This window comes from Sorex araneus, chromosome 4, assembly GCF_027595985.1.
Source record: "Sorex araneus isolate mSorAra2 chromosome 4, mSorAra2.pri, whole genome shotgun sequence".
Classification (NCBI taxonomy): domain Eukaryota; kingdom Metazoa; phylum Chordata; class Mammalia; order Eulipotyphla; family Soricidae; genus Sorex; species Sorex araneus.
This window is the reverse complement of record NC_073305.1, coordinates 191563796-191582427: the sequence shown is the minus strand read 5'-3', so window position 1 is coordinate 191582427 and position 18632 is coordinate 191563796. Positions and strand designations below refer to the sequence as shown.

The 18632-nt window shown below is 64.8% G+C and overlaps 4 protein-coding genes across 6 annotated transcripts in view; 3 read left to right on the top strand and 1 right to left on the bottom strand.

Annotated features, from left to right (window-relative positions):
* Window positions 1-1449, top strand: part of C4H7orf50 (chromosome 4 C7orf50 homolog) — a 33138-nt gene extending 31689 nt beyond the window's left edge. Inside the window, exons 4-5 of the mRNA XM_055136762.1 lie at window positions 86-167; window positions 1206-1449. Of these exons, the coding sequence (XP_054992737.1) occupies window positions 86-167; window positions 1206-1388 (265 nt within the window). The 3' untranslated portion in view covers window positions 1389-1449. The remainder of the gene's footprint in view (window positions 1-85; window positions 168-1205) is intronic.
* A 1132-nt stretch (window positions 1450-2581) lies between these two features.
* On the bottom strand, window positions 2582-5959 carry LOC101544028 (cytochrome P450 2W1). The gene is made up of 9 exons (XM_004617263.2): window positions 5723-5959; window positions 5202-5364; window positions 4984-5133; window positions 4756-4913; window positions 4107-4268; window positions 3838-3973; window positions 3579-3763; window positions 3364-3505; window positions 2582-3273 (listed from the first exon to the last, which is right to left on the bottom strand). Exons 1-9 carry the CDS (start codon window positions 5903-5905, stop codon window positions 3080-3082), a joined length of 1473 nt encoding a protein of 490 aa, XP_004617320.1. The 5' UTR covers window positions 5906-5959; the 3' UTR covers window positions 2582-3079.
* A 740-nt stretch (window positions 5960-6699) lies between these two features.
* LOC101544287 (cytochrome c oxidase assembly protein COX19) lies at window positions 6700-10355 on the top strand. The gene is made up of 3 exons (XM_004617264.2): window positions 6700-6880; window positions 7405-7520; window positions 10223-10355. The coding sequence occupies exons 1-3, from the start codon at window positions 6799-6801 to the stop codon at window positions 10295-10297; spliced, it is 273 nt and encodes a 90-aa protein (XP_004617321.1). The 5' UTR covers window positions 6700-6798; the 3' UTR covers window positions 10298-10355.
* Window positions 10345-18632, top strand: part of ADAP1 (ArfGAP with dual PH domains 1) — a 14034-nt gene continuing 5746 nt past the window's right edge. The window contains exons 1-2 of one of the 3 annotated variants that reach the window (XM_055135918.1): window positions 10345-10540; window positions 18490-18620. In XM_055135918.1, the coding sequence (XP_054991893.1) occupies window positions 10345-10540; window positions 18490-18620 (327 nt within the window). Of the gene's footprint in view, window positions 10541-13807; window positions 14210-18489; window positions 18621-18632 lie in introns of those variants that run through there. The other 2 variants (XM_055135917.1, XM_055135919.1) reach the window with 2 other exon arrangements.

The following is an 18632-nucleotide window of genomic DNA, read 5'->3' as shown; positions in this document are numbered from 1 at the left end:
TCTGTGTCTGGGTCGTGGGGGGCGTCTGTGCCCTCTGCCACCTTCCAGCCTCAGTCCTGCTCTCACACCACCTCTGTGTTTCCAGCTGGGCCCAGAAACGTGAGAGCTGGAGGTTCCAGAAGACGAGGCAGACATGGCTCCTGATGCACATGTATGACCGAGACAAGGTCAGCCTTCGGGGGCAGGCTGTGCTCACTGGGGGTTCCCAGGGCACAAGGGCTTGGCATCCTTGGGGGGAGGGGGGCGTGAAGGCCTCTGTGGGAAGGGCCACCCTGGGCTGTGCCCAGCCAAACAGATGGCAGGAGCAGGGAGAGTGGGGGAGGGGGAGGGACGAGAACCTGGCAGGCAGGGAACATGTGAGCCTGAGGCAGGGAGAGTGACCCTCGAGGCCCCGGGTTGGGGGGGCAGGAAAGGACAGCCCACTGTTTTTGGGTCTAAAGTCCGGGGAAGGGCTGTCCTGCTAACAGGCGGCCCTCCCCCTCAGCAAACACTTCTGGGGGCCTCGAGGGGTAGAGCGGAGCCAGTTCCAGGCCCTGCCCCCCGGTCTCAGACCCACCCCGACAGGGACTCTTGGAGCTCCTGGCTTGCTAGCCAGCCCCTGGGCTTATGCAGGGAGGCAGTGTCCCTGTTCGGTGGCTGCCTGCTCTGCCTGCATATACATGGAGTTAGCCCTGCTCTGTCATGCACACACATGTATGCCAAAGTCCTGCTGTTTCACATGCACACACATGTAGCAGCCCTGCCGTGTCACACACGCACACATGCAGCAACCCCGCTCTGTCATGCACACACATGCATGCCGAAGTCCTGCTGTTTCACACGCACATACATGCAGACAGGAAAGTCAGCACTTCAGCCAGCAGCCTCACATGGCCACTGTGTGCTTCCCCTGTCCTGTGGGCCTCTGAAACCATGCCTGGTGCTGGAGAGGTGGCTCCCAGGGCTGGGGCACCCAGGGCTGGAGCAGGCACTCACAAATGACGGAGTGGAATGCCCTGTGTTTTGTGGCACCTCCACACCACATAGGCCCCCTGTGGGCAGCTCTGAGGTTCCTGGGACCTGGGGTCAGGAGGGAGGTAAGGGCTGGGAGGCCTCACCATGATCTCACCCCGTGGGCCCTTTGCAAGGCAGCCAGAGGCAGCCAGAGGCCCTGGTGGCTGGCCGAGCCGGCTGTCCCTGGAGCCTGACCATTGCCATCCCTGCAGGTGCCTGACCAGCATTTCCCCACCCTGCTATCCTACCTGGAGGGGCTGCAGGGACACGCCCGCGAGCTGACCGTGCAGAAGGCTGAGGCCCTGATGCAGGAGCTGGACACAGAGGGCGGCCAGGACCCCCCACAGCAGCTGCCAATGAGCCGCCTTCGGCAGGTGCTCCAGCTGCTGTCTTAGAGACGGACCTGCGGGAGGCACTGCCTGGGGGTCCGGCTCTGCAATAAAGAGGCCGAATGGACCACCTCCTGCTCGCTGCCTTCTCTTCACGGCAGGCGGGAGCCATCCCCAGGGGCTTACCCTGGGATCTGGGGGACCAGGGGATGCACCCCAGGATCTGGGGAGTTCAGGGGACACCCCAGGATCTGGAGGGATGGGGCACTGACCCCGGGATCTGGGGGTCTCAGGGGACTCACCCCGGGATCTGGTGGAATCAGGGCACTCACCCCAGGATCTGGAGGGATGGGAGCACTCACCCAGGATCTGGAGGTCTCCGGGGACTCATCCTGGGATCTGGGGGGATCAGGGGACTCACCCCGGGATCTGGGGGTCTCAGAGGACTCACCTCGGGATCTGGGGGGTCAGGGCACTCACCCCGGGATCTGGGGGTCTCAGAGGACTTACCCCGGGATCTGGGGGGGATCAGGGGACTCACCCCAGGATCTGGGAGCTCAGGGCACTCAGCAACACTTGAGCAGACTGATGGGGATCCCCTCACTCTCTGGAGCCTCTTCATGGAGAGACAGGCTGCGTCCCCTCCCTTGTCCCCAGACTTTGGCCCCCAGAGCTTCGAGAAGCAGGCACTGGCCCAGGAGGAGTGAGGGTGGTATCCCTGAGGGACCTGGGAGTGATGCCAGGTGTGGAGAAGTACACGGGAGCGGGGGGAGGGCAAAGACCACCTGTGCGGCAGCAGGACCCCCTGGCATCCATGTGCCTGTGGGCTTCCCAGGAGGCCCATACCACAGTGGAGATGGGCAGGAGACCTCGTGGCCCCAGTGTGTGCAGCGCTGCTGTGTTCTCACACCCGACTCGGGCCTGGGGCCCTGCCTGTGCAACCAGCCCAGGGGAGGCAGAGGGTAGGAGCTCCTGCCCCAGAGGGCCTCCCTGTCCACCCCAGTCTGCCTGCACAGAGGCTCAGCTTGCTGGACACAGTCCTGGAACCAGGCAGGACTGGAATCCGTGGTTGCGCATTGCCCACAGGGACCTGCTCGAAGTGGTCGAGTGTGAGACCGTGTGCCCCACTCGCAAGAAGTTGTCTGGGAGGTGAGGGGTGGGACTAGCTTGTTGGGATGGAAAGTTCTGGAATGTCTGGGAGTGTGGCTCAGGGCTATGCAGGTAGGGCCTTGACCAACACAGAAACTTGGTGTGAAACATCCAGTTTTAGTAATGTCTGTTTTGGGGTGCTGGGAACTGAAGCCCAGACCAGCTATACAGAGACAGGTGTTGGGGCCACCCTGTGGCTCTGGGCGCCCCTGGGCACCTGCGCCCCAGCTCTCTTTGGGTGTCCATGCCCAGTCCAGTGCTGGCAGCGCTGCCTCGTCTCACCTCTGCAGCTGGATGGTTTCCTGTGTCTGCTGTTCCGAACAGTATGTGTCACTCCAGGGGCTCTGGGTGTCCACCCAGAAGAGCCCATCTCTGCTCTCTGCCCCGTGTGGGAGTGGGAGGACAGTAGAGCAGAGGCCTCCCCAGGCCAGGAGCCAACACATGAACCACCCTGTGTGGGCCTGCAACCCCCCTCCACAGGTGCTGACACCATGGGAGAAGGGGAGGTGGGTGGAAGGGGCCCCCAGAGAAGTGTCTGGGGGTGCGGCCCTGCCCTGTCCACAACCCCAGTGCTGGGCTGGCCTGGGACCCGTGGCCGGCTCGGCAGCTCAGCGCCACTGGTTTCTGGGCTCGGCACACAGGGCCTGGGCGGGCGGCCGCATGGTAAAGGCAGGGGCAGAGGTGGCGTCCAGGACGGGGCTGAGGCCGGGCGCGGGGCACAGGCGGTACTTGTGCAGGAGGCCGGCGAACAGCAGGAACAGCTGTGACGTGGCCAGGCGCTCCCCCACGCACACGCGGCGGCCTGTGGGGAAACCAAGGTGCGAGGGGCGTAGTCTGGGCCAGCCTGAGGGGGCTGCTGGGGGTGTGATCCCGAGGCAGAGTCAGTGCCCACCTGCGGAGAAGGGCAGAAAGGCGGCGCGCCGGACGAAGCGCCCGCTTGTGTCCAGAAAGTGGCCGGGGTTGAACTGGCCCGGGGTGGCCCACTGCGTCTCGTCCAGGAGCACGGAGCTCAGCAGGAGCAGCACTGGCGTGCCCTGTGGGGGCGGCAGTGTGGGCACCTCGGGCGGGCGGCCCCCCAGCCCCGAGGGCCGCTGTGTGTGGGCGCACCTTGGGGAGCAGGTAGCCGCCCAGCGCGGTGTCCGTGGCCGTGCAGCGCGGCACGTGTGGCAGCAGCGTGATGTAGCGCTGGACCTCGTGCAGCACCGCGTTGGTGTAGGGCAGCAGCTGCTGGTCCTCTGGCCGCGGCAGCCGCCCAGCACCCAGCACTCGGTCCAGCTCCTCCTGCACCCGGCCTGCCGAGACCGAGCCGAGATGCGGCACACCCGCCACGTGCACACCCCCCATGGGCACCCAGCCGGGTGCTCACCCTGCACCTCCGGGTGCTCGCACATCAGGAGGGCAGCCCACTGCAGCGTGGCCGCGCTGGTCTCGGTGCCGGCCATGACCATGTCCAGGGCACAGGCCACCATGTCGGCTTCGGAAAACTGGCCTTCGGGGTCATTCTGCACGGGCAGGTGCCAGGGCTGAAGGCAGAGAGCCAGACACCCCCACCCTCACCCTGCCCCTGCCCAGGAGGGCAGCCCAGCCTCAGCCCCGGGTGTCCCCACCGCCCGCTGGGGTAGAGGCTGGGCACACCTGGCCTTTGCGGAGCAGGGCATCCATGTAGCTGTACGAGGCCCCGGGCACAGGCCTGTCCCGCAGGGAGGCCCGCAGGATGGCGCGCACCTGCTCGACTTTCAGCAGCAGGGGGCGGTGCAGCTGCAGCAGCGCCCCCAGCCTCGGGTAGATGTTAAACAGCTGTGCAGAGGCCAGCACGGGCTGAGGGCCGTGCGCAGGGGCCACGGGCCTAGGTGCCAGCAGGCAGCGCGGATCCAAGCCGGCACAGGCCTGGAACATTCTGTGGCCTCCGCGCTGCCTGCGGGGGAGTTGGCTGACCCCTGCTCTCGCTCCTCCCTGGGGAACTGGGGGGCTCAGCCAGACCTTCCCGCCCACTGTCCTCCAGAGGACGCTGTGGACGGCGGGGGCGGGAAGGCAGGTGGGCCTTGCCAGGGTCGGAGGCCCACTCTTGGCCCCCGGGGCGGGATGATGGCCCCATTGGGGACCCTGTCCTCAGAAGACCCCTCTGCATGGGGACGGGTAGGTCAGGACGTGCCAGGGGACCCCATGCAGGGACGCAGGGTGGGATGGGGCGTGCCTGGGGTGACCCTCGCACACGGGGATGGGGGTCAGCCCTGCCCGAGACCCCCTACTTCCTCAAGAGCTCAGGGACGGCAGCTCCCCTCACCTGCAGGGCCGGGGTGCCCAGGAGCACCATCACGTCCTCCACGAGGCCCAGCAGGGACAGGAACACGGGGTCTCCGTAGTCGAAGCGCCGGCCGAAGAGCAGCGTGAAGGTGACGTTGGAGGGTGCCCAGCCCAGCAGGCGGAGGGGGAAGGGCTGGCCTGGGGCAGGGGTCAGCCTTAGGGGCGGCCCGGCGGCCTGTGGGGGCTCGGGGTCCCGCCCCGCACTCACCTTTGTAGCCGTCCAGCAGCTTGGACAGGCAGCCCAGCTCGCTCAGGACCAGGTCGGCCCCGGGCCCCTGCCCGGCACCCAGCCCCTGCAGGGCGGCCACAGTGAGCTGCCGCGCCACCCTCCAGCGCCGCCCTGACGAGAAGAAGACGCCTGCGGAGGCGGGGGGGCACTGAGCACGGGCCGGGTGGGGATCCCACCCTGGGGTCCCACACACTCACCCGCACCCCCCTGGATCCGCTGGAAGATGGCGATGGGGGGCCTGTCGGTCAGTGCGTGCCCCGTGCCCAGCAGTGCCTCCCGCACAGCCTGGTACCCTGTCAGCACCACCGTCTTCTGTGTGCCCAGGTGCACGGTGAACACTGGCCCGTAGCGTGCCGAGAGCTGGGGGCACCCGGACCTTGAGCGCAGGCCCAGGCTGGGGGCGCCCGGGCACTGGAGCCCAGGGGCCTGTTCTGAGAACTGGGCACTCCCAGGGATGTGTCCGTCAGAGCACCAAACCCCAGCAAGGGCTGGCCCAGGCGACAAGTGACCAAGGCCCCCCCCCCGGACCCCACTGCCAGGCCGGGCAGAGCGACCCCAGCAGTGCAACCTACATGCCCGGACCCCTCTTCACTGTGTCCCCAAGTTTTGCTGCTCCTCTTGCTGACCCCCCACCATGCTGCCTCCTTCAGGGAGCCCTCCTGCCCTGCTCCTACCCACAGGGTTGCCCGACAGCCAGCTGCAGGGCCTGCACCCTCACCTCCATCAGGGAGCGATCCTGCTGGGTGACCCGCAGCAAGTGTAGGTTCCCAATGAGGGGCAGTGGGCGCGGCCCCGGGGGCCAGCGGGGGGCCGGTGAGGAAGAGCTGGAGCGCCCCCACAGCAGCCCCCACAGCCCCCTGAGCCCCAGAAGCAGCAGGAGTCCCAGGAAGAGCAGGGCCATGAGGAAACAGGCTGGGGCCCAGCTCCCCACCAGGCCCCAGCGGCCTCTGGGCAGAGGGCGTGCCCGTACCCCACCCTCCCCCCCACCCTCCTGCAACCCCGAGAATGTGGAACGAGCAGTTTGCAGGGGCAGCCTGCGCTTAAAGTGACAGGCGTCTGTGGAATGTGAGTGCAGGTCCCAGGGCCTCCGTCTCCCCCTTGTGCCCCCCTGGACCCCCCATGCCTGCCACCACCTGTGAACACTTTCCCTGGACAGCAGCCGCCACCCCACAGCCAGGAGGGCCAAAGGGCAAGCGCTCCCGAGCACTGCTGTGGGTCCCCAGATTCTGGTACTGCCAGGAGCGCCCAGGACGCTGCTGAGGAGGACATCTGGGGTGGCCGCTGAGGAGCGAGCGGCCGGACCCTCTGGCATGCCCCCCTCGGCAGGCAGGAGCCCGGTTGCGCACAGCTTGCCAGGGCCTTCGTAGTCGCGTGTCCACGGGCCGTACATGGCTTCCCGCTGTGTATCCTTGGGCTGCAACGCTGTGAGCTCCCCAGTCCCCACTCAGTGGTGATGGCGGGCCTGCGAAGTCTTGTCTGGACAGTCTGTCGGCAATGAGCTTGGGTCCAGTAGCAGGCCAGATTCACTGCCGGCCAGGTCAGGGGGCCGCGGGCGCCGTGGGGGCGGAGCCATGAGCGGGCGGGGCATGGGGCGGAGCTGGGGCGGGGCCGGGCCTGTGATGGGGCGGAGCTGTGAGTGAGGCGGAGCCATAGGGGGGGCGGGACGGGACGGAGTCTTGAGGAGGCGGAGCCGGGGCGGGGCACGGCCCCGGCGACATCGGCCGCTCGACCTGCTCGGCGCTCGGCTGGCCGCCTGCGCATGCGCGCTGGCTGCAAACGTCGGACTGCGCCACCATGTCCAACGCCATGAACTTCGGCTCCAAGAGTTTCCAGCCGCGGCCGCCGGACAAGGGCAGCTTCCCGCTGGACCACTTCGGTGAGCGGCTGGGGTACGGCGCAGTCCCCGCACTGCCCGGCCCCTGGCCCGGCCCGTGAGGCTGCCGGAACCGGCCCCCGCCCCGCCCCCGCCCCGGACCTGGAACCCACCCCGCTCCACCCCGGAACTGCCTGGAACCGCCCCCGACCCGGCCCGGAACCGCCCCCGACCAGACCCCACCCCAACCCGACTGCGACCGAAACCCGCCCCCCTCGCCCCGACCCGACCCCCCCACCCGCGTGGCGAGGCTGCTCGCTCTAGTTCCTTTGAGCTGCTCCCAGCTCGGGGAATTGGGCCTTGGGGACCCGAGGGAGGAATCGAGGACCAGGCGATGCGCCTTGCACCTGCTGGGAGAGTGGTGCTGGGTCACTGGGTGCTCAGTCCGTCTGTGCTCAGTCACTCCAGGCTTGGTCATTCAGGACTCAGTTACTTGGTGCTCAGTGCCCCGTCACTGAGTGCTCATCAGTTGGTACCGTATGGGCTCTAGCCACTGCTGGCGGGAAACTGGTTTCTCTTTGTTCCAGGTGAATGTAAAAAGTTCAAGGAGAAATTCCTGAAATGTCTTCGTGACAACGATTTTGAGAACGCAGTGTGCAGGAATGAGTCGAAAGAATACTTAGAGTGCAGGATGGAGAGGCAAGTACCTCCCGGGCGGCCCAGCACTGCGCCTCTGCTTAGGTGTCCTGCGCCCGCCCGCCTGGGTGTCTCCGAGCTGTCGGCACCCCTCCCACAGCAGCGCTGGGCACCCGCCAGGTCTTGGCTGGTCCTCGCTGGGGAGCTGCAGGCCAGGCACTGTGGATGTGACTGGGGGTGCTGGGGCCAGCTGGGCCTCAGGGAGGGCAGCCTCTCCCGGCCTCCACATCTCTGAGGGGGGCTGTGACTGGTGTTTCTGCCTAGAAACTGTGCCCAGGGTAGTTGGCCCTCCTCAGGGACCCCATTTCAGTGTACACACACATTCATTTCCTCACAGGTATATGTATGTATACACATCCACACACACACTCATACTCAGTCATATCCACACACCCGGACTCACACTCACACACTCATCCACGCACACCCTGACTCACACTCATGTCCACACTCACAATCCCACATCCTCACACACTGGCACATGATCACGTCCACACTCACACTGATTTACACATCAACACACACCACTGACTCACACTCATATCCCTATTCACACATCCAAACTCACACACTCATATATAAGCACATTATATTCACACTCTTTTTTGTTTGTGTTTTGGCTGACACCCAGTGATGATGCTTAGGGCTGACTCCTGGCTCTGTGCTGAGGAATCACTCCTGGTGGAACTTGGGGACCACATGGGATGCCGGGGAGCGAGCCGTTGCCTTAAAGCCCTAAAGCAGTTGCCTTACCTGCTAATACTCTTGTTCCAGCCCCCACATACTCATACATGTTGTTGTATTTTTTTTTTTTTGCTTTTTTTGGGTCACACCCAGCGATGCTCAGGGGTTACTCCTGGCTTTGCACTCAGGAGTTACTCCTGGCGGTGCTTGGGGGACCATATGGGATGCCGGGGATCGAACCCGGGTCGGCCGCGTGCAAGGCAAACGCCCTACCTGCTGTGCTATCGCTCCGGCCCCTACATGTTGTTTTTTTTTAGGGGGGAACGTACATTGGTGCTCAGGGCTGACTCCTGGCTCTGCTCAGGGATATCACCCCTGGTGGGACTCAGGGAACCACATGAGGTGCTGGGGATCAAACTTGGGTCAGCTGCTTGCAAGGCAAGTGCCTACCCTGCTGTACAATTGCTCCGGCCCTATCCCTCATACACTCACACACTCTTTTTATTTTTTTTTATTACTTTTTTTGGGGGGTCACACCCGGCGATGCACAGGGGTTACTCCTGGCTCTGCACTCAGGAATTACTCCTGGCAGTGCTCGGGGGACCATATGGGATGCTGGGATTTGAACCCGGGTTGGCCGCGTGCAAGGCAAACACCCTACCCGCTATGCTGTCACTCCAGCCCCTCTTTTTCATTTTAATGTTAGGAGTACTGCTATTTATTCAGCCATTGAGTAAGTTGACTGAAGTGGGCATGAACTCCACATCACTTGTCAAAAATTTTTTTATTGAATCCCTGTAAGATGGACCATTACAAAGCTGTTCTTGATTGGGTTTCAGTCACACAATGATCCAAGTGATCCAGCACCCATCCCTCCACCAGTGTGCATTTCCCTCCCTCCACTGCCCACCACCCCATCCCCATTCCCCCAACCCCAGCTCCCTCTGTGGGAGGCACCTTCCTTCTTGCTCACTCTCTCCTTTTCCTTTTGTGCATTATGGTTTGAAATACAGGTACTAAAAGGTCATTGTGTGTGTTCAGGACATTTGCTATTTTTACTGGAATGGTAAGGCTGGAGCAGCTTTTCAATTGGGTGGCAACTTTGGGGTGTGAATGTGACTGCTGAGGCTTCCAGAAATACAAGGGGGGTTGAGGGGAGGTAGCCCATCCCAGCCCCAAGAAAGCCTGGAGATTCAGTCACAAAACCCACATACCCACATACCACATACAGGATAATAATATCTCGGTGAGGTCTGTCCTGAGATGGTGGAGTCCAGCTAGGGCTATGGCAGCGATTTTGGATTGTGCGAGTAATTGTGGGAGTAAGCAGCTGCTGGGGGCTCTGCTTGGGCAGGTACCAGGCTGACCTCCCCCCCCCGCCCCGCCATTTGTCCCTGTCTGTTCAGCCATGCATAGGTCAAAGATTAACTGCGGCTTTCAATCTCTTGAGATTTATTTATGGGTCTGAAGCAAGGCCCATAAATGAGCTTGTATAGCTGAGCCAGAGGTGGTTTGTGGGCGTGACTCCCACATATCTTAACTTTTGGCCGTTTAATTTCTCGGGAAATTTGGCCCCAGGTTGTTGGGTCTGGCCAGAGGCACAGCGGCAATTTGGGGGTATCAAGAAGCCTGAAGGCACCATGAGGTGCTGAAGTGCTCACCCTGCAGGTACAGGTTCCCTCTCACTCCTACATTCTTACACATTCACACACTGGGTGCCTTCTCAGGGTTGGTTTATTTTTGGTCGTGTCTGCTGTGCTCAGGGCTCACTCCTGGAAGTGCTCAGGGGACCGTGCACTGAACTGCCCAGTTCCCCGGGCTTGGCCATGAGAAGCAGCTTCCACTGCTGTGTGGCATGTGGCCTGGTCCCCCAGCTCTGGCTTGGGGGTAGTGACAGGGTGGGCTGGGTTGACAGGGCCCAGGTGTTGGGCCTCAGTGCCCCTCCTGCCCCCGCCCTGTGGGCCATGGCGTGGGGCTCTGCCCGCATCCACACTGTCTGTGACAGTCCCCTTCCCTTTCAGGCAGCTCATGGCGCCGGAACCGCTGGAGAAGTTGGGGTTTGCAGACCTGGCAGCTGGCAAGTCAGGGGCCAGGAGCTGACTTTGGACGGGAAAGGACTCAGAGCCCTGGGCCTGTGCGCTGCCTCCATGGACAGACACTCTCCTTCCCTTTGCCTCTGGGGCCTTGCCTGGCAGTGCTCAGGGCTCACTTCTGTGGAGATCTGGGGATCGAACCTGGGCCAGCTGCATGCACGGCGAGCTCCCTCCCCACCTGTCTACACTGCAGCCCTCCCTGTGGTCCAGATAGAGGTGCAAGGGCCTGGCCCCACTATGCCCGGAGCAGGTGAGATGAAGGTGTCTGGTGGTGGCTCGATGCCGCCTGCATCCTTTGGCTTTCAGGGATTCCAGCTCCTGCAGGGCAGCCCCTGCTTGCTGCCCCCCTGCACCTGCGCCCACCCCACACCCCTGCCCCCAGCAGCCCCCTTCCCCCTCTGGAGAGATTCTTCAACCACAGACCACCCGGCAGTGAGGCTGACCCTGCACATGCTGACTCAGAGCCTCGTGGCCAAGACAAGGGCCTGACACCCCAGTGACCCAGAAGTGGGCACACGGGGTGGGTGTGTCTGCTCCCGCCCGTGAGCTCTTCTCACGCCTTGGTTTCTAGAATTCTCCGGCTATTTGAACATCAGAATAGGAAGCTGGGGTCTGCTGCCCCTGAACTGCTCACTGGATTGTGGAAGACAGTGGCCGGCGTCCACCCTCGTGGACTTGGAAGCCAGGGGCTGTGACCCCAGCCAGACCTGTGTGCTGAGCAGTCGTTGAGGGACAGTGGATTCTGCTGGTGTGGCCGAGTCCCGGCTGGCACCCTCCTCTTTCGGGACCACCAGACAGGCCTGCCCAGCAGAAGCAGTGCCTGGTGGCCTGGGTGGGCAGGAGGACCCTGGAAGTTCTGTCCATGTACCGGCCTCCGTGCACATCTTTGGAGGTTTGACCTTTAAAATGGAAGCTGGGAAGTCACCGTGGCTCCTCACTGGGCTCTGGGATTACGCAAACTCACTGCTGTGGGCGGAGTTGCCCTCTCCTGCACATTTCCCGGCTCACACTCACTTCCGGGCCAGACTGGGGGCGCCCTAGGAGGATGCCTCTGGCCCCGTGTTCCTGGCATGACCCACAAGCAGATACTGGTGTGGACCGTCCCACTCTGGGGACAAGCTCAGAGCAGACCCCCGGCTCCAGGCAGGAGCTGGGGAACTGTCCAGAGCCTTGCCACTCCCACTGGCGGGGCCGGGGTCTCCAGTGTCAGGGGTTGGCCTGGCTGTGACCACCTGCCCCACACACACGGTGCTCCAGTTACCACCTGAGGGCTGGACGCTGGACGCAGCAGGCAGAGGGCACAGCTGCTGGCACCAGCAGCCTCAGGGGCGCCTGCAGGAAGTGGGGACCCCGCTGAGGAAGCCCTTAGGAGGTGCAGCCCCCTGCCCCTTGGCTCTACCCTGTGGTTCTCAGCTGTGCCTGCCCAGGGGCTCTGCTCCAGGCTCAGAAGGGTCCTGTGAGACCCCGCCCCCAGGCCCTTGCCGACTTTCTTTGTCTGCAGGTGGTCATGCTGTGAGCCAGGACTCCTGGTGTCAGGGGGCTGGTGTAGGTGCCAGCCCAGCCTCCTCCCCCGTTGAGGTGCGGCCATGCTATGCCTGGGCCAGGTACGCTGGTGCGGCGTGCCCAGCAGCAGGACCCTGACCTGATAGGGGTCCCCAGCGCAGCGAGCTCTGAGGGCTGCAGTCTCCGGGTCTGTGTGGATGACCTGCTCCTGCCCCGTCCCTGTGGTGGCAGCAGGCGAGGGACCCAACCCTGTCCCCTGCCTGCAGACTGCAGCCTGGGGAGGGCCCGCGCCTCCCACGCTCCTGGCTGTGGGCAGTTCAGCACTAGGGTTTGTGACCACGGAGCGTGCAACCTCTGCCCAGGCCCCTCCACACCACATGCAGCTTTGGGGTGTCCCTGGAGCCCCTGCCCTACAGGAGGGTTTCTGGGGGGCTGAGCCCCAGCGTGGGGACATTGGACACCTTCAGCATCTGGCACCTCCCCTGGAACAGATGCTGCTGCCCTGCTGTCCAGGCCACAACCACCACTGTCCTCCAAGGCTGGCGTGGGTGGCCCTCTGGGGGTGCACGTGGGTGTGTGCTGCAAGGAGACGGAAGGGAGGCACCGAGGCCGGCACCCCCCCGCCTACCGCAGAGGGGCCCTGCAGGAGGACTGCGCCCGCAGAAGGAAGGAAACTGTGTGTGTGTGTGTGTGTGTGTGTGTGTGTGTGTGTGTGTGTGTGTGTGTGTGTGTGTGTGTGAAGGAAGGAAACTGTGTGTGTGTGTGTGTGTGTGTGTGTGTGTGTGTGTGTGTGTGTGTGTGTGGTGGTGGTGGTGGTGGTGTGGGGACAGTCCCCTGGGAACCAGCTCCGGCCACTACAGCTGTGCGTTTCCTAACTGTTGTGCTTAGGGCAGCCAGGAGGTGGGGGTCAGCCAGAGCTGGGGCTCCCCCACCTGCCCCTTGCCTGCTGTGTCCTGCTGCCAAGACCCTGGTTTGCGAGGGCTCCTGGGGGTGTCCCCTGGAGGCCAACTGGGCCATGGTGCAGCTCATTTCCTGCACGCTGGCCCCTCCGTTCCAGCCCTCACAGTGCAGGCTGCAGGGTAGGCGACATCCTGGCCCCCCGAGAACGCATGAACCTGGGAGTGTCTGAGGACGCTGTCCTGGCAGCTGCCCTCTGGACACAGTACCCCACCTCAGACCAACACTGGGGGTCCCTTTCCCTCATGGTGCAGCATAGGGACAGGTACTTCCAGTGTCCTCCCGCAGGGGTCCCTGGCCAGCGCCACTGCACCCAGGACCAGGGTCTTGGCAGCAGGTTACGGCGGGCAAGGGGCAGGTGGCGGAGCCCCAGCTTTGGGCTGACCCCCACTTCCTGGCTGCCCTTAGCACAACAACCAGGAAACCCACGTGTAGTGGCCAGAGCTGGTTACTGGGGACTGCCCCCCCTCCACACACACACACGGTGTGTTTCCTTCCTCCCTCGGGGACTCAGGGGTCCATGCATGAGGGCTTCAAGGAGGAGTTGGCAGTGTGGCTGAGGAACTATGTTCTTCCCAAGGCCCGAGCTGACCGTGTGGCCCCTCAACGCTGTCCTGTCCAGGAGTGCACTGCTTGGTGGTGCCATGGTTCAGAAGCCATGCCGTCCCTGAGGGTACTGTCCCTGTGCCTGGTGCCCAGTGGCTCATGTGTCTCCCTCGGCACTTCCACACTGGCTGAGCTGGGAAAGGTCTGCCCAGCCTGGCCCGCGGCTAGGAGAGGCCCCACAGGGCTGGCCTGGGAGCAGCACAGCAAGGACGATGCGCAGGGCCACCCCCACCCAAGCTGCCCTCACAAAGGGAGCCCTGCGGCTGTGCCTTCTGGGGGGCCGGACCCCCTGGAAGGGAGCAGGGTCCAGTGGTGGGGGCACTGTGCTAGTGCATCAGCCCTGCCTGTCCCTGGCAGGGTGGGGTGGGCCTTCCTGGGTCCTGGACACCTTCGCACCTAGTCGGCCGGCTCTGAGGCCCTGGTTGCAGTGTGGGGTAGGGGAGCCCCCACCAATGTCCAGGTGGGCATGGGTGGCGATGTGGCAGAAGCTCCGACCCTGGGGCAGGGGCGGGGCGGGGCGGGGCGGGGCGGCGCGCCCGGGGCGGGGCAGGGCGAGGCGCGCGGGGCGGTCACTGCAGCGCCGCTGGGGGCCGCCCGCGGACCGTGGCCGGAGCGGGCCGGGCGCCGGGTCCCTCGGCACACGCTGGGCGGCCGCGGCGGGACACGCGCGGCGGAGAATGCGGAACCGGCCGCGGGCCGGGACGGCGGGGATGGCGCAGGGGCGGCGGCGGGCGGCCGGCGCGGGGCGCTAGCGGCGGCGGCGGCGCGGACATGGCCAAGGAGCGGCGGCGGGCGCTGCTGGAGCTGCTGCGGCGCGCGGGGAATGGGCGCTGCGCCGACTGCGGCGCCCCGGGTAGGCGCGGGGTAGTGGGGGACGCGGGGCGCGGAGCTGGGTGCGGGGGCCGGGCGGGTGCGGCGCCCCGGGTAGGCGCGGGGGCCGCGGAGCTGGGTGCGAGGTGGGGTGCGGGGGCCGGCGGTCGGGGCCGGGTGCGGCGTCCCGGGTAGGCGCGGGGGGACGCGGGGCGCGGGACTGGGTGCGGGGTGTGGGGAGTGGGGCTGAGTGCGGGGTGCGGGGCTGGATGTTGGGCGCGGGGCTGGGTGCGGGGCGCGGGGCTGGGTGCGGGGCGCGGGGCTGGGTGTGGGGCTGGGTGCCCGCGGCGCGCGGGGCTGGGTGCCCGCGGGGCGCGGGACTGGGTGCTGGGCGCGGGGCTGGGGGCGGGGGCGGGGGCGAGGCGGGGGCCGGGGCGCACCTGCCGCCCTCCCGCCTCCCCGCCCCTCCCCCGGCTGCGTGTGTCGCTCCCGCCGCCTTGCGAAACCTCAGGCGAGGGGAGAAAGAGGAAACGGCCCTAGCGCCGCTGCGGCAGGAGCGGCCGGCGGGGGCCTGCGGGTGGGGGCGCCGCCGGGGTCCCCGCACCTGGCTGACGTCACGAGGCACCTGCAGGGGGCGGAGCCTCTACGTCCGCGCCGCGCCCCGCAGCCCCGTGGACTTTGCTGGGTTGGCCCCGCGCCCCCTGGACTTTGCTGGGGTGGCCCCGCGCCCCCTGGACTTTGCTGGGGTGGTCCCGCAGCCCCCCTGGACTTTGCTTGGGGTCGCCCCGCGCCCTGGGACTTTCCTGCACCCCACAGCCGCGCGACGCGCACGGCCCTGGGCGGGGGAGGTGTCCAGGGGCCCCTGGCGCCCCTAAACCAAGGCGAGTGTCTGTCCTGAGACAAGTGGACCAGCGTGCCAGTCTCGGAGGCAACCGGACCCAAGCGAGCTCAGCGCCCCCAAGTGTCTGCCACGCCCCTGTTTTTCCAGAACTGTCCCAACATCAGCCTCTGGCCGCCTGGTACCGACAAGATGGGGCCAGTCCACTTGGCAGCCAGGGAAACTGAGTTGGCCAGGCCTCTGGTGTCCACCTGCCTCCCTGCGCCCAGGCCCTGGGAGGGCCCTTCTGCTCCTCCCCACCATCTCCCCAGCCCTGAATCTGGGGTTGAGCCTCCTGGGACTGACCTGCTGGCTGGTCCTCCCTGTGCCTGCTCTGGGGTCCCACCTCCCCATGGGGGCGTCCCAGCTCTTGGAGAGGGCAAGGAGCCTGGGGGCGGCTCTGTCTGGGGGCCTGGGGTGCCAGCAGCGGGGTCGTGGGGGAGGTGGGCCAGCTGCTGCACCCCATGCCAGCAGCGCTGGGTTTGGGGATTCTAAATTGCCCTATGGTAGGACAAAAATAACATGAAGTGGATGTTTCCCAGCTTCCCTACAGTTTAGAGCCCTCACCCCAACATTCCAGAACTTTCCATACTCCCAGCAGACATTCTGCCCAACCCCTCCCACTCCAGCCCCCAGAAACCTTCTGTAGGTCTGTGGTCCTCAGGTGCCATGTGCAGCTCTGAGGGGGCTGTGCCCACTCTTGAGGGCCGTGTGCCTCCCTCCCTCAGAGGAACCATGGGCCTACCCCTCTGGGGTGAGACTTGTGGCTCTGCCTTCTGCACCGTGGCTGTGTGTGTAACAGTGTCGAGTGGTCCCAGAGCTGTGGGGCTGTTGTCCTGTCCTGCTTCTGTTGTGGGCAGAGGGGAGGGTGGCCAGAGCTGGCATGGGGCAGGGGGTGGGGCGATAGCACAGCGGGGAGGGCGTTTGCCTTGCATGTGGGTTCGATTCCCAGCATCCCATATGGTCTCATGAGCACCGCCAGGGGTGATTCCTGAGTGCACGAGCCAGTAATAATGCCTGTGCATCGCCGGGTGTGACCCAAAAAGTAAAAAACAAAACGAAACAGAGCTGGCGTGGGGTGGGGGCAAGCCCTGAGCCCCGAGGCGCTGCCTGGGGCGCCTTCCTCTCTCCCAGCCTGACCATCTCAGGCAGGTGCAGGCATCTTCATGAAGTTGTTGGTCTTTTTTCCTTTTCAGAGTTTTAGTTTTATTTTTAAAAATCACCCTCCTGGGGCTGGGGTGGGAGTAGACTGGGGAGAGCATTTGCCTTGCACACAGCCAGCAGGGGTTGGTCCTCACCCCCAGCCAGAAGTGATCCCTGAGCACCACCAGGTGTGGCCCCCTCCTCTTCCCACTTGTACGCGACTGACCTGGGTTTGACCCTTTGCACCACACAGGGTCCCCCAAGCCCAGCCAGAAGTGAGCTCTGAGCAAGCCCTGAGCACAGCTGGGTGTGACCCCAAAACCAAACCAAAACCCCACCTCAAACCCCTCAAAAAAACCTTTTCTTTTTTGAGCTCTGCGGCAATACAGGCAGATATAAATATATGTCCTGAACATGGATCTCGAGCACAGACCCGAGCCTGTAAATAAACGTGCACAAACCTGGTGGCTGTGTGTCAGGCTCTGCCACGGCCACGCGCCCACGGCCCTACCTGCTGCAGGTTGCTGCCCGGCTCCCCCTTGGCCTACTGGCAGCTCCGCGCTGTGCCGTATGGGCCAGTGTCCTGCAGCATCTCAGGTGGTGTCCACTGGGGGCACTGCCGTGTGGCAGTCTTACAAAGCTGGCCAGTCTGAGCTGCCCATGGGCTCATCTCTGGGCTCTGGCTCCCTGGTCGAGGGTGGCTGTGGCCTGTGGACTACGTGGAGGTGGCAGGCGGCACATGGTGCTGGGGACCCGGTGCAGAGGCCTCCAGCCGTGTTCCTCCTTCCCAGGACTTCTGTCGTTCTTCCTTTCACGACTGTGTGGTCCACTGTGTGGTCCTTTGAGGGCCCCTGTGAATTTTACTTGTTTGGGGGTGGGGTCCCTGCCAGCCCTGTCTCATGCAGGACAAGTGCCCTTCCTGCACGACCTCTCACCCTGCCTGGCTTTCCTGCGGCTAAGGAAACGCCCTGGGTTTTGATGGTCCCGAGGGAAGCATGGGCGGTCACGGTGGCACCGACAGGCTGCAGTGGACGCTTGGGGCCCCAGCCTGGGCACACTGCAGGTGCCCAAGGGAGACAGCAGCCCTTCATGTTGCATGGGTCTGGGTCAGCCCCGTGGTGCCGGTGTCTACACTTGAGTGGGGGCCAGTGGCCTCTCCCTCATGTCTGGTTCTCTGTGAGGGCCAGGCAGACACACACCGAGATCATCCCTGCAGGATGTCTGTCCCTGGCTATGGTGCTGCCCCGGGCGTCCGCCGGGACTCGCAGCCCCTCACAGTGGGGCCAGTGTCAGCTGCTCCCACCTGTCTGCCTTGAGCCTTGAACCCTGGCGGGAAGGGAGGAAAGAGGCCTTCGGGTGCCCGGTGGCAGCCTGGCTGGCGCCAGACTCGAGGCACTGGCGGTGGGTGGCAGCGTCCTCACCCACTGCTGCCAGGGGGCGGGGGGCTGAGGCAGCAGTGGGCTCCACGCCAGTGCATGGGGGTAGAGGAGACAAGCAGGAAGAACATTCCAGAACATTCCATGTTCTAGGGCTCTGTGGAGCAGAGGAGGTGGGCTGCAGACTCTGAAAGGCCCTGGGAGCACAGAGGGGCCAGTGTTGGGTGGGTGACGGGGATGCCCTGGTCCAGGCTAGGATGGAGAGTGGACTTTTGGGAGTCTGGGCTGGCACTGCCGGTGGCAGAGCTCCTGGGAGACAAGACAGGAGGCCACAGGTCCCTGTGGGGGATGGGAGCAGGGGGAGGGTAGCAGGAGCCCGCCAGGGAGTCGGGCCCTGTGGGAGTGCCTGCAGTGGCCTGTGGACTCGGGACCAGCACACAGGACTGAACGGCTCTGGCACTCCTGCCAGGCCACTCCCCGATGGGCAAAGGGCACAGGGCTCGGCCCAGCCCCGCTCCCTCCCCCACTGGGCGTTAGCTGAGTGGACATGCCTGCCCAGCCCCAGCATAGGCCCACAGCCCTTCTGCCCCTTCTGGGACCTCATGTGCCTCAGAATTCACCCAGGGGGTGGCAGTGGGGGGGTCCCCTTGGCAGGTCATGAATGGACGTGGCACATCAGAACCCCTGGCTGGGACACAGAAGAGGCCTGTGCAGGGCTGGGAAGGGGGGTGCTAAGGGTGGGCTGGCCAGGCTGGGGGACAGGGAGGCACTGCCTGGGCCCGGCTCTGCACCCAGCGAGGCCCACATGGGGGTGCCCCTCTGCTCCCGAGGCAGCCTCTGTTTCCCCAGCCCCATGTATAGGGGAGGAAGCAGCCAGGAGGGGCGTCTGTGGGTGCCAAGCTGGACCCTCTGTCTTTGCCTTTGCAGACCCCGACTGGGCCTCATACACGCTCGGAGTCTTCATCTGCCTCAGCTGCTCCGGCATCCACCGCAACATCCCCCAGCTCAGCCGCGTCAAGTCTGTGCGCCTGGACACCTGGGAGGACAGTCAAGTGGAGGTACTGCCAGGG